This window comes from Octodon degus, unplaced genomic scaffold (genome assembly GCF_000260255.1).
Source record: "Octodon degus isolate 3935 unplaced genomic scaffold, OctDeg1.0 scaffold00012, whole genome shotgun sequence".
In the NCBI taxonomy this organism is placed as follows: domain Eukaryota; kingdom Metazoa; phylum Chordata; class Mammalia; order Rodentia; family Octodontidae; genus Octodon; species Octodon degus.
The window spans coordinates 20,388,926-20,402,975 of NW_004524588.1; the positions used below are offsets into that span (position 1 = coordinate 20,388,926).

General features: G+C 36.4%; 1 protein-coding gene across 3 annotated transcripts in view; it reads left to right on the forward strand.

The window, feature by feature from the left end:
• Window positions 1-12,003, forward strand: part of Dcun1d5 (defective in cullin neddylation 1 domain containing 5) — a 28,558-nt gene extending 16,555 nt beyond the window's left edge. For 2 of the 3 annotated variants that reach the window (XM_023709501.1, XM_023709502.1), the window contains 4 exons: window positions 5,904-6,012; window positions 6,097-6,201; window positions 7,728-7,830; window positions 9,630-12,003. In XM_023709501.1, the coding sequence (XP_023565269.1) occupies window positions 5,904-6,012; window positions 6,097-6,201; window positions 7,728-7,830; window positions 9,630-9,685 (373 nt within the window). In that variant the 3' untranslated portion in view covers window positions 9,686-12,003. The remainder of the gene's footprint in view (window positions 1-5,903; window positions 6,013-6,096; window positions 6,202-7,727; window positions 7,831-9,629) is intronic. The other variant, XM_004626143.3, reaches the window with a different exon arrangement.
• Window positions 12,004-14,050: the final 2,047 nt, after the last annotated feature.

Below are 14,050 nucleotides of genomic sequence, written 5' to 3' on the forward strand. Positions count from 1 at the left end.
TTTTTTTTAATGCATTTAGTACAGGGTATACAGAGTCTACAGGGTCTTACTACATAGATTGGACTCATAGTGATCCTCTTGTTTTCAGCCTCCCAAGTGCTGGGATTACAGGTGCATACCATCTCTCCCAATCTCAGCACGCCCCGGGAGTGGGGCCACCATGGCACCCCGGAGGTTGAACCCCTGCCTCTTCGCTCTACCTAAGTAGGCACTTTAGTCCACTGAGCTATCTGGCCAGCCTGAAGTTTTTAGTTTTGACAGCCCAGTTGTGATTTTTTTCTTTTTTTAATTTTTTTTTAATTTTATTTATTTATTTGTGTGTGTGTGTGTGTGCATGCGTGTGTGTGTGTGTGACCAGCTCAGCCCACCAAGGGGTGGTGCTGGCTGGCATGTGGTGCTGGGAGATTGAACCGCGGTCCCTGTGCTTTGCTTTGCTTAGCTTGTTCTAAGTAGGTGCTTTAGACCACTGAGCCATCTCACCAGCCCTTGATTTTTTTCATGGATGGTGTATTTAGGGTTAAGTCTAAATTATTTGCCTACTTCTATAAACTAAGAATTTTGTCTAGTTTTTCTAGATTTATATTTTTATATGTATGTATTTTAATCAGTGATGCATTTTGAATTAGTTTCTGAAAAAGGTGTGAGACTTAGGGAATCTTTGTTTCTTTCTTTGATTGGCCACTTGTTTTAGTACTATTTGTTGAAAAGCTGTTTTTCCTCTATTGAATTACTTTTGCCATTTTGTCAAAAATCAATTGGACGTATCTTTGTGGGTGTATTTCTGAGTTCTCTGTTCTGTTTCATTGATGTGTGCTAATCATGTGCCAGGACTCCAGTACTGCTTTACTGTCCCTGTACAGCAGTAGCGGGATGTGTGCCTCAGAGGACTGTTGGCATCATTGAAGGCTCTAAGTCTCAGCCTCACTGCTATATAGTAAGCCTTGAAATCAAATGGAGTGATTCATCTTTTTAAAAAAGTTGTAGCTACTCTTGTTCCTTTGCTTTTTCTTATGAATTTTGGAATATCCCTTGTATCTTTAGAAAAAAATCGTACTACAATTTTATTTAAATTGCACATGAATTAGGAGCAAATAAACATTTTCACTATTTGACTCTTCAGTAGACAGAAGATAGCTACCTCTTCCCATTTAAAATTTACGTTTTGGGCTGGCCAAATAGCTCAGCCCATTAAAACACCTGCTTAGGCAGAAGCAGGGCTGGTTTGATCTCTGGAGGCCTGCTGTGCTGGCCCCGTCCCCGGGGTACACTAAGACCAGCTTGAGCATGGTAGTGCATGCCCGTAATCTGAGCACAGGGTAGGCTGTAAACAGGAGGATCACTAGGAGTGGGAGTCTGAACTAGTAGTGAGACTCTGTACACCCTCTAGATCCTTCCCTAAAATACAAAAATAAAAAATAAAATTTACATCTTGTTTGTGATTGTCTAATTTAGCTGTTTCCTGTGATGCTGCAGATTTAGGCCTTATATGCTAGGTAGTTTCTCTACCACTGACCCACAGACTCAGATCTCCTTGTTTAGGTGTTTGATTCTTTCATTAGTTTTCAGTATACATATCATGTATATCCTTTATTAAAATTACATATATATACATTTTTATTTTAAGCTATTGTGAATGATGCTATATTTTTTCAAGTTTTGGTATGTTCGTGTTCTTACAGATATAAAATAATTCGTTTTGTTTATCTTGTTTTCCATTACCTTTACTGAACTTACATAGTAGTTCAGATTTTTTTTTTCTTTAACTGCTTTGGTTTTTTTTACCTAGACCTTCATGCCATCTGGAAACAGGCTCACTTTAATTCTTCTGATCTATGTCTTACATTTGCTAGAACTTCTGTCACTATGTTGAATACGAGTGTTGAGGTGGAACTCTCTTCCTTACTCCCATCTCAGAAAAAGATGTCAGTCTCTTCCCAAGAACGGTGGTAGTAAGCCGCTTGTCAATGCTCTTTATTAAGTTGAGGGTGCTGACTGACCACTTAAGTATTTCTCTGTATTCTGAAAGTTCAATTATGAATGGATATCAAACTTTTTATGCCTTTTCTACATTGAATGATTATATGGCGTTTAATTTTTTGATATTGTTTTTGTCTGATTTTAGTATCAAGGTAATACTGGTTTATAAAATAAATTGGGAAGTTTTTTCCTTATGCATTATTTTTTTGAAAGAAAAAGTGTAAAATATTGGGTCAGGGAGATAGCCCAGTAGAATAAGTACTTGCCTAGTGAGTACAAGGTCCTGAGTTCAATCCCTGGTACTGCAAAAAAAAAAAAAGAACAAACGAACTAGTGTAAAATAGGTCTTTCCTCACCACCCTGTTGTGGGCTGGAATTGAACCCAGAGTCTTTGCATTGAGCTACATCTTTAGCTATAGTTTTTAGAGGTGTACCAGACCATTTTACTGAAACTTACCTGAACCTGCAGATTTCTTTTTTAGAAGGGTTGTTTTGTTTTTGTATTTTAGGGGAGGTTCTACAGGGTGTTCTGATCTAGTCTCACAACTAGATCAGACTCATAGTGATCCTCCTGTTTACAGCCTCCCAAATGCTGGGATTACAGGTACACGTGACCACGCCCATTCTCAGGTTCCTCTCAGAGTGCCACGGGGGTGGGGCCTGCATAGCAGGCCCAGGGATTGGACCCCTGGCCCCTGCGCCTGCTTTCAGGTGCTTTAATCCGCTGAGCTATTTGGCCCACCCTCTTTTTTAGAAGTTTTTATTTTATTTTACTGTATTTTTTTGGTTGAATTGTGTTCAGGGGAGGTTTATTTTTTGTTTTTCGTGCCAAGGACCAAACCCAGGGCTTCCAGCTTGCTAAGCAAGCATTCCACTGCTGAGTCAAATCCCCATCCCCTTTTTAGAAGTTTTTAAACTTTGAATTCAGTTTCTTTAGTACTTACAGGGCTCATCAATTTACTGTATGTTGTGTGTGTAACAGTATTTGTACTTTCCAAATAATTGGTTTCGAAAGGTTAAAAAAACGAGGCAGTTGAACCCAACCAGACATATTGACACGAGTAAAAGTAGGTTTATTGGAAGCTCACGCGGAGAGCTGTCTCACTGGCCAAAACAGCACCAAAGGGGGGGGGGGGGGAACCACATGTATGCATGAACATTTATATGGGAATGCCAATATACCCTACTTATGGGGGGGGGGGGTGCAGAAGACTTTATAGGAGGATGATTGCGGGCTGGACCGGCCAAGTCACAGGCGGACATCATTTGTCCTCCTAATGGTTGAATGAGAGTCAGGCGGACCTGTTCTGTGGTTTTGGGTTTGGCTCTTTGTGGGACCAAGGGGGAGAGTTTGGGGGCAGGGTGCCTGGAGAGCTTAGAGTCCTGACCCATCAGGTTTATTTTATCTAAGTCATCAAACTTTTATAGTTCTTCTGATGTCTTCAGGTCTGTGACAGTATCTGTTTCATTTCTGGCAATTTTTAGTCCCCTATCCATACTACTATTGACCTAACAAATTGTATTGATCTTTCCAGATCTTTCCAAAACCTGCTCTTGGTCTCATGTTTTTTTCCTGTTTTCCGCTTGTTCGATTTTCTACTCTTCTCACTTGCTTTGATTTAGATAATTGATTTGCAACTTCTTTCTAGTGTTTGCATCTCTTGTTATGTGTTTATCTCTTGGTACTGTTTTGTTTCCCTATTAAAATTTTTGATGATAATATCACATGTTCATTTTCAGTGTAATATGCTTTTTGGCTTCCTCTTACACTTAATGTATCCAGGGATCAGTTAGGAGTTCACTATTTGGTTTCTAAGAGTTTCTTACAGGTTTATTGTTACCTTTCTGACGTTAATTTCTAGGTTGATTCTGTTGTGGCCAGACAGCACACTCTCATTTCAGTTGCTTTTAATCGTTGAGGTTTGTTTTATGGCTCAGGATATGGCATATCTTAGTTGATGTTTTTTGGGCCCTTGTATATGTATTTTATTGTTAATGAGTATTCTGTTTGCTGTCACTAGAATCTTTTGGTTGATATTGTTGCTTAATTCTATTTTTGCTAATACTCTAATTTTTTATGTCAGAGAGAGAAGTGTTAAAATCTCCAACTAAAATTGTGAAATTTGGGCTGGGGAGGTAGCTCAGTAGAATAAATACTTGCCTGGCAAACATAAGGTCCTGAGTTTAATCCCCAGTACCACCAAAAAAATAAATAAATAAAAAAAATAAAATAAAATAGTGAATTTCTTTTATTTGCTTCAAGTTTGTTAACTTTCATGTATTTTGTATCTATTTGGTACATACTGTGATTGCTCTCTCTTCCTGGTAGATTTGCACTTTTATCGTTATGCAGTTAATCCCCTTCTCTGATCATTTTCTTTGTGCTAGGTCTATATTAGCTGACATTAATATAGCTATGGCTCTTTTCTTTTTATCAGTGATATATTTGATTGATGATACATCATTTTCTTTTATTGAAAACTGGACATTTTGGATATTATATTATGAAATTCTGGATCTCATGTAAACGTTTTATTCTGGCTAGGTTCTTATAATAAATACCACTCTGGCAAAAGAAGTAGAGACTGTGGCCTCATACTGTCAGGTGCAGGTAGAAATGGAATTTCTTACTCTTCCTTTGACATCCAAGGCAGGATGCTTCTTCTTACTTGGTGCAAGAAAAGCAAGAGTTAAGGTTCCTTGTAGGTCTCCACTGGTGCTCTTGTCTGAAAGGGTAGAGTGCCATCCTGTTTCCCATGTGCCCTCCATTGAACCTGTGGAGGCAGGGTGGTGGCCTTGTTGCTAGGGGGTAGTGGAGAAAGCCACTACTTATCCCAGGCCGCTCTGTACCACTGGCAGACAACGACTGCTATATTCTAAATGTGCAGGCTTTAATTATCTTTAGAAATGTATCCTAAAAGTGTATGCCTTAGTAACAGTATAACTTACTATGCATGGTAGGCCCTTACATCACTGGTTCAGGATAGTCTTTGCCAAATTTGAAAATGCCAGGGGCCTGAATTACTAAGTACTAAGATTCATCATTGACTGGAATACTGAGTCCTGGTAGCTGGGCCAGCTGATTTAGTCAGTGGAAGTTGGGTGGGCTCTTAGAGGAGGTAGAATATTAGATCTTGAGTGGTACTTGGATGGACTGTGTGGAGGGAACACACTTGATATGGTGGCATTTGGGAATGGTAATTGAAACACAGCTATAGTAAGGGGATTCAGAAGTGGCAAAATGAGACAAGAGTTGTATCAGATTGTTAAGCATTTCTGTTTCTGCCTCTACGTAGTAGAATTTCACAACCCCGTGAGAGTCAGAGGGCCACTGAGGTTTTTGAGTATTCTTCGTATTTAGTTCTTTAGTGTATTGTCTTTGGAAATAACATGTATTTCTTGTTTTCATGCTTTTGCTTATTGTACCTTATTTGAAATTAGTTGCTTCTGATTGATATCTTAAGTTTTTGTTCACTAAAACAATTCAGATTTATGACTGATCCACTTAATGTATTAATTTCCTCTATCTTGTGTACTGAACTATTAAAAACCACTCATGTCTCCTTTACCAAGCCATTTCCTAAGAACTGTCCAAAGACATATGTGACAGAGGCTTATGTGCTTTAAAAAAAAAAAAAAAAAGTATTTATTTTTTACCTTATAATCTCTTTTTGAGAGATATTTGTGATGTTTTTAGAATTTTTTAATGGGTTTTTCCTCCCTCAAACAAGTCTTGAGAAAATGCCCATTAATCATTCAGTTTTCTCTTTTATCCCTTTTTCCTTTCTTTTCATTGGTAAATAAAAGGCAACAAGTTTGTCAGAGAAGTTTAGAGCTAAGATATCTTCATAAACTATTTTTTTCTTATATAACTCATAACCTAAATTAATTTATAATTTTCTTGATTGTATGTTTTTCTGTTTAAGGTGTGACTGCACAGAAAAGTTACAGAACAAATTCGATTTTTTACGCTCACAACTGAATGATATTTCGTCATTTAAGAATATTTACAGATATGCCTTTGATTTTGCAAGGGTAGGTGCAATTTCCATGTTTAGTGTTTGTAATAGTTTTATATCTTGACCACACTCAGGAAAATTTTTTTCACTCATATTTTAGGATAAAGATCAGAGAAGCCTTGATATTGATACTGCTAAATCTATGTTAGCTCTTCTGCTTGGGAGGACATGGCCACTGTTTTCAGTATTTTACCAGTACCTGGAGGTAGGTTTTTCGTTTTGAAACTTAATCTAGTTAACATATACTTTTAGTGGGGAATGGTTAAATTTTTCATACTGTACTTTTAAGTAGTCTGCTTAAGTAGTGAAAAAGTTGTTAAATTATGTACATATTTGCCACTCTTAGGCATTCATTCGTGTTATTTAATGTATTCTGTACATAAGATGCTCATGGCGATGTAGCTCAGCATAGATTGTATGCTGTATATTAGGTCTATACTTCAATTCCTAACATTATGTTGAAAACGAGAGATTTTTATGCCTCATTGCTCCTCCCGTGTGAAAGGCTGTGTTTTACTAAAGGCATTCTTCATACAAAATTAGCTTCTTGATTTTTTCATAAGAAAGTTGATAACGTGCGTATCTCAAGGTTTCATAAGAAAGAGTCGATACCGTGCATATCTCAAGGCCCTAAGGGAGCTTCCTGGGCAGCACGCTTGGGGCCTTCCTGTCGCTGTCCTGTTCCTCAGTTTGTTCTCTAATAAATTTTCCTACTCTTAAAAGCATTAAATTTACTTTTTTCTCTATCTTAGGCAGAAATGTACTTAAGAAAACCAAATTATAATAAAACTTTTTGTATTTAGACTTAATATAAAGAAATACAAGGAGCTTTAATACTTTATAAAGACATAAGAAAGTACCTGTGATATGGCTAATTGTATTGGTTACTAAAAATATGCTTAGTTTATGAAATATTTTTCTAGGTGTTTTATCATACCACTAGAGGCAGTGGTTCTAGGGACTTTCCTTTTTTATTGCATTCTTTGTCAAGAATGTTTTAGAGCTTTTTAAATTTCAGTTTTCCTTGTATAGTTCTCACTTTTTTTTTTGAATAAACGTGCTGTTTTCTTTTGATTGTTTAAAGTTTATAATAAAAGAGTTAGGAGATGAGCTTTATGCACAACTAAATCGTAAGCCAAATAAGGAATATAAAAATACTCCAGGGATTTGAGAAGAATGGCTATTTTTAAACACTTGTAAATGTACAGGCCATTTGGTACTATTTTTTAAAATCATTGTACCATTTTAAATTGTTTTATTCAAATCTAGCAGTTGAGGAAATAAGTTCTTAGGCAATTTTCTCAGATCACTCATCTCTTGGCTGAGGTGGGACTTGAGCTCAATCCTGTGTTCTTTTCAGTCACTTCTATATATACCAGCTTCAAAGCAGCTCATGGGAAGAAGTGACTTACTGAGAAGAAATATAGGAACATGCTGGAGAAAAATATTCTTTGTTTGGTTTTATTGGTAGCTTTACATGTATATAAATATGTAAAAATTGAGTTGTGACGTTCTTAAATCTACTACCCTTATTTTTATTAGTCTTCAGAAGTAAAAAAAAATGGAAAAAATACATGGTGTTAACATGTGTATGCTCTTAAAAATTCTCTTAAACACACACACACACACACACACACACAGAAGAATAAATGTTTTAGGAAAAAACAAATCACAGATTCCCTAATAAGTGATTTTGTTCTATATTACAAATGTTGATGTTGTTTTCCACAGCAATCAAAGTATCGTGTGATGAACAAAGATCAGTGGTACAATGTATTAGAATTCAGCAGAACGGTCCATACAGATCTTAGCAACTATGATGAAGATGGTGCTTGTAAGTATAATGTATTCCTATAGAAATGAATGTTTTAAAAATATTAAATGAGAGAATGCATTTGTGTATTATTAGCACACAGGGGTGTGTGCGTATGTGTATATGTGTGTTTCCTACAGTGTTGGGGGTTAATCGCGGGGCTTTGCACATGCTGGACAAGTGCTGTACCCCTGGGCCTACATCTCCAGTTTAACGGGAATGTGTCAAACATACTGGTAACTTATCATTTAACAGGGAGTAAGAGGGGTAGACAGACAGTTTGGATTCAACAATATTATAAAATCTATGCTAGTAATTGAAGTATTTTCCATTTGTAAGTAACCATTTCCTTAGTAACTAAATTTATGTGCTAATTTCTATGTCTAGATACTGCTTGTTTCTTGCTTTTCCTACATAACAAAAACATAGGCCTGATTTTAAAAGTAAGAAAGCAAAACAAATCACTTATAGTAGAAAAAGCTTTAATCTTAGTACTTGTTGACAGTGACATATGATAGGATGTTAATAACTTCCGTCTAAAATTTGATTTGGAGTATGGTGATAGTGAAGTGGTACACTTTTTGTAATCCTGTGGGTTCAAATAGCAGCACTCTTCAGGGAAGCGGCTAGAATGCCATAAAACAGAATTTTAAAAAGTGAATAATTAGATACGCTGAATTCTCTAGAACTGTAGATTGTCATTTTGGTGCGTACGTTGTTTTAACATCTGAAGGGATTCCGTGGTGCCATGCTTGCTTATAGATGTGATGTGACACTGGGCACTCACTTCTGTCACACTGAAGTGATAAGATACTGAGAACGTCACAGACTTCTGAGTCCCTGCACATGTGGTGTTCTATGAGATATAATAAAATTTAATATTATTTTAAAGAAATAATTACCTTGTAGTAGTAAACTGACAGCCTGAGGGCTATATATAGTTCTGCAGATATCTGTATTCATGTGTGTTGAGCCACATTTAAAACAAGACTTTGTATAAAAGTAAAACTTGTACATCTGTTTAAAAATTAAGAAAATTTGACAGAGCTCCTATTCCTTCATAGGACTCAGAGGTTGGAGCTAAGTGGTGGCCTTTGCTGAACTGATACCCATTTTGACAATCCAAATAATATGCCAGCTCCTGGGCTGTTCATTTGTTTTTGCTGTTTTTCTTACAGTGGAGAAGTGTAAAAAAGCAAAGGAAAAAAGAGACTACCTGAAGCTTACAGGTTTTGAAAATAAATAGGGGCAGGAATATTCTTTGCAGTATAGATTTTTCCCCCATTAAAAAAAACAAACAAAACATTCTTCTCACTTAAATTGCCTTTCTGGTTTTTGTAAGTGAGTGTGTAGATCATTATAAAAATATCTTTTTAGAGTAATAGATATTTATTAAGCATTTGCTTTATTTATACTATGCCTGCTTTGGTGGTAGGATAAATTTTAATATGGCCAATCCCCCATTAACAGAATGGTATAACAGAAATACTGCCTTACACACTTTTCATGCTGTTTTGTAATCAAATGCCAGAGTGCAATGAGAGAAGTTAATATTGGCCCAGCTGTTCGGCGGTTCAGCGAGTACCTGAGAAGGAAATTGCTGTGACTGTTTAGTATGGAAAGCCCTTTATGTTTTTAAGGGCAAAGCGGAAAAGGCTAAGAAAGCAGCAAAAAGTAGAAGGGAGCGGCTGGAAGAAGAACACCCGAAGGAAGGGTGGGTCAGGCTCTGTCACCACCAGGCCTGTATAAAGCCTAGGTAGAGTTGGAGAGAGGAGCTTGAGGAACTCTGACCTTGTTTTTTTTTTTTTTTTTTATTTTAGGGCCTGTTCTTCTTGATGAATTTGTTGAGTGGCAGAAAATCCGTCAAACATCATAGCAGGAACTGTTGTGAAGAAAATGCAAACTTTTTGATTCCTGTATGTGTACAAGCTAGTAAGTTGAGCAGGAAAATCCCAAAGGGTGCATTTTCATTCATACGAAAGACTTCTAGTACTTTTTTTTTCCTTTTTTTTAAAGGAAGTTTTCTTGTTACATGTGATGGGCATTGAACCACACCTCTTCTGAGACTGAATATTGACATTTTTGTTTCAAGTTATGTTTTTAACAATAAAGATTCAGATTTGTGACAAAGGCCTTAAAGTGAAGATGTCCCTTGAGTGTCAGAGTGGTATTTATTTTTGTAAATTTGAAATCTTGAATTTTTCAAGTTCTAACTCAACATGAATTTGGGGAATTTTAAAGATCTTAGCGTTTGACGAAGTAGTCTGCTGATGCCATGGCCCCCTACGCTGGTCTGCACAGCTGGGAAGGTTCACGCCGATCGAGTGGCGATGGCTTTCTGAGCAGCTGGTCGGTGCCACTTCCAGGTTGCAGCAGTGCTCCAACTAGCAGCTCTGGGGTGTCTGGGAGCCGCCACAGTCTTAGGCACACATGTCTTTTCTGAAGAGTTTAAAGTTGGAAGATTATGTCCAGTTATTTTTGTTTTTTAACCTTTAGTATTTTTAATATGCATAAATGAGCATTGCATGTATATTCCTAACATGAATTTTTAAGTTTTCTGTATTTCTGTCATTTAAAAAGTTTCTTTTATATTTGAAAAAAGTTGATAAACTAATGGTCTTAAAATCAAATATCTTTATAAGAGAACTTGTATTGTTGGTAATGCAGGGAGTTTCTGTGAGCAGTTTTGTTTGCCTTAAAAAATTAGGTCTGTTGTTATTAGATGGTCAAGATACATATAGGAGCAGATGAGGAATCTTGAGGGAGCTGCATGTAACTGCAAATTCAGTTAGGCCATCTACATTGGTAGCGTCACAGTTTCGCTGCTCATCCCAGTTTGAGATGGCAGCCTTTCCTAATTCACCAAATAGGCACCTTTGAGTTGGCAGTGGGCCATTTATGCTTCCTTTTCCTACCACGAGGTAGCCCAGGCAGAGGACGACTTCATTCACCTTCTCAGTGCACCACTCAGTATTTCTAATTTCATTATATAAGTAGAGAGAACTAAACAGGATTTTTTTCATATTATGGAAATGTATTGATTTAAGATAAACATTGCTTTGGATGATAAATATGTTTAATATGTGATTTTCAGTATTGATTACTTAATAGGAATTTTAAGCTTTATTGCTTTTTGGTTAGTGAACAAAAAGGAAATAATTACATGCCTTCTTAATGAGGTTATTTTGTACAGTTTTGTAAAACAGTACAGTAGTTGGAAACAATTTTCCTGAACATCTTATAGATAAAAATTTGTTATAATGTTCCTTTTAAGTATTCAAATGGATTTATTGGAATTAAGCATATTAACAGTGATAAGATTTAATCTTATGAATATTTTAATATATAAGTATTTAAATATTTAGACCTTTGAACTTATTTGACTCTTCTAAGGCGCAACTTTTAAACTTGAACATTGTCCATTTTTGTTTAATTCTGAAACAGTTTAAGTAAAATCTTACAAGATGTCAATTTATAGTCTCACCTAATAGTAATGTCTTTGTCCTCTTCACTATGAGAAAAATAGGAAACATTTAAAGGTGGCCTTTTAAAAATTGAAATATATGGAAACATTTACTTGCTTACCCAAGAATACCTTTAAGATTTTTTGAAGCTGAAATTTTAAAGCTTTTTTTTTTTTTTTTTTTTTTTTTTTTTAGAGCAACAACCTTCACCCCACCCTGGCTCCATCTCTTTCTCTTAACATATTTTACCTTTTTTTTCATGACCTCACTTAAGTTGCCCAGGTTAGGCTCAAATTTAGGATCTTTCTGTGTCTGCCTTCCAGGGTGCTGGGATTAAAGACATGTGATATCTTTTGGCTTTTGCCTTCTTAGAAGTTGTAACATTCATCTTTCTTAGAGGCAGATTTACTTGTTCTTATTCTTCAGTCAGGGTGTTTGGGGGCTGTGTCCCTTCTTTCCTTTCTTGAGTGTACAGCATTTAATTTATAGAAAATCTTTAGATGTTAAATAAACAGGACAGTATTTGGGAGCCTAAACTATAAACAAGAAATCTGTTTTGGTTCTTTTTATGACTAAAGTGCCTTCCCAGGAGTTCTGTTGTGAAACTTTCAGATTTATTTCCCTTGTACAGAATGTAACACTCTATGGTGCTTTATAACATGGAGTTGACTTGCTTCTTCTAGAATAGTATCCAAATGTAACACTACTGAAGGCAGTGGTCAAGTCTCAGCTTGGAGGTCTTCCCTCTCAACCCCTAGTGATCCCTTGGGAACAGTAATCTGTACTGAGCTGTGAGAAACTGCCAAGGATTCAGTTACATAGTTGATGAGAAAATGGCATATTGTGTGCCCATCTAAATCTAAGTGGCCATATTTATTTCCTATTATCTAATAATTGTTGTTTTTAAATGCTGCTCATAAATTTCTTGATAGTACATTTTTGACAAGTAGTATTTTTGTAAAGGATAGGTTTTATTGAGTTAGTTTTACTCTAGATTGTCTGTTGGGATTTAAAGGCTTTCCCTGGGGATGTTGGGTAGACCCTGAGGAGCAGATCTCTTAAATGCAAATGCCTTTCATCTAGCAAACCAAAAAGCTACCTTCACGACATTGAATGCCATCGAGTGGGGGAGGGACAGGGATGAGAGCGGGGTAGAATTTTGAAGTAATGTGAGCTTCTGAGGCACACAAGGTGTACTGAAGCGCTCAGATGCAAGGCATCCGAAATCTATTGCTGACGAAATATTTCGCTTTGAAGTATTTCTCCAGCAGAACGTGTCCTTTCTGTGATTAAACGATGTGCTGACAGCCGCGCATGCTTACTTTGCGGAGCAAGCAGTAGTTCTGACCTGCATGTTGGACGTGTTCCTGAAGAGGCACATTTGGTACTGCTGTGACAGCCTGTCATCAGAGAAAGCCGCTTCTGCTTTGAAGGCTGCTACAGCCCGAAGCTTTGTGGCACCTCTCGTGCCTTCTGAGTGTCCAAAGCAACACAGAAGTTGGCAACTTTTTAATGTATAATTTAAATGTATTTCTATATTGAAGTAAGAGAACAGGCAAAAAGTCAATTTTGTCATTTCTTGGGTGACACAAGAAATCATCACAAGGAAACATTTCAAGCAAGGAAGTATTTTCAGGAGCAAAAAGAAAATTTCACTAATTTCTGCAGTGGAAAAAGCTAGTATAAATTATTCAGTATTTTAGAACAGACAATTTTTTTAGTGACAGTAAGTTTACGTCATGAATATTTGCTAAATACCATGCAGATCGCTTAGGATTTAGTCTTTATTGTTAATAGATCTAATTACCCATGGTTATACTGTGGAAGCCCTAAAAGCCATTTGGTAGCACCATAGTAGCAGTCTATGGTAAACTAAACAAATTGTGGGAAAATGAATTGCTCCAAAAGCCTGTTGCATTTCTACGCTCTTGTCTTAGGTGTCCCGGTGAAGTACTTTTCTGATCATAACTGGTATGGGTTCCACATGCTTCCCTTAGTAAATTGTCACTAGTGCTTGATTGTAGACATTTGTCTAGTGAACTTTACTTCAATAGGGCAGACCTTTTAATCTTTCAAATATATTTATTTACCTTTCCCCAAACACTAGTCTTAATAAAACTGATCAAGAATAGCTACGTTCACCTTGTAGCCTTCTGCATTCTGTAAGTATGCAGAATTATGTAAATGTAACATAATTTTTATTGAGCTTATGTATTTTATCTATACTAAGTCATACAAATGAATTGGCTTATAGCAGGTTCATACAGTTATTTTTAGCTGCAGATGTAGAATCACCTATTTGGGATTTATAGTCTCTGAAACTACTTCACATACTGAGAGTTGATAGAAGTATGTCTGAGAACTTGAGCTTGATTTCCCTTGCCACATCCCTGTTGTGTCACTTTTAGGCAAGTCACTTGGCCTCTGACATCTTCACCTGCTTCTGTAAAATAACAAGAGTAAGGCCACTTAGCATTATGATGAAGTTCAAATCGGCCCTACCTGCATCACTTACTGGCTGTTATGTGACTATACTTTGGTTTTTGAACCCAAAAAAGGTTTTTACAATAAGAATTTCTATGTTGTGTAAGCAAATAGCTGGGACTTGCTGTTTTATTATAAAATAAGTGTATTTATAGTTCTCATAGACTAAATTTTTAATTGAACAAATCCCAATTAAACCAAGTTTTCTAGAAGGCCTTAACGTGTAACAGAGCATACAATAGGTAACAGCTTTGTGGGATTTTCATTTGAATTATTAAGTAAAATACAGTTTA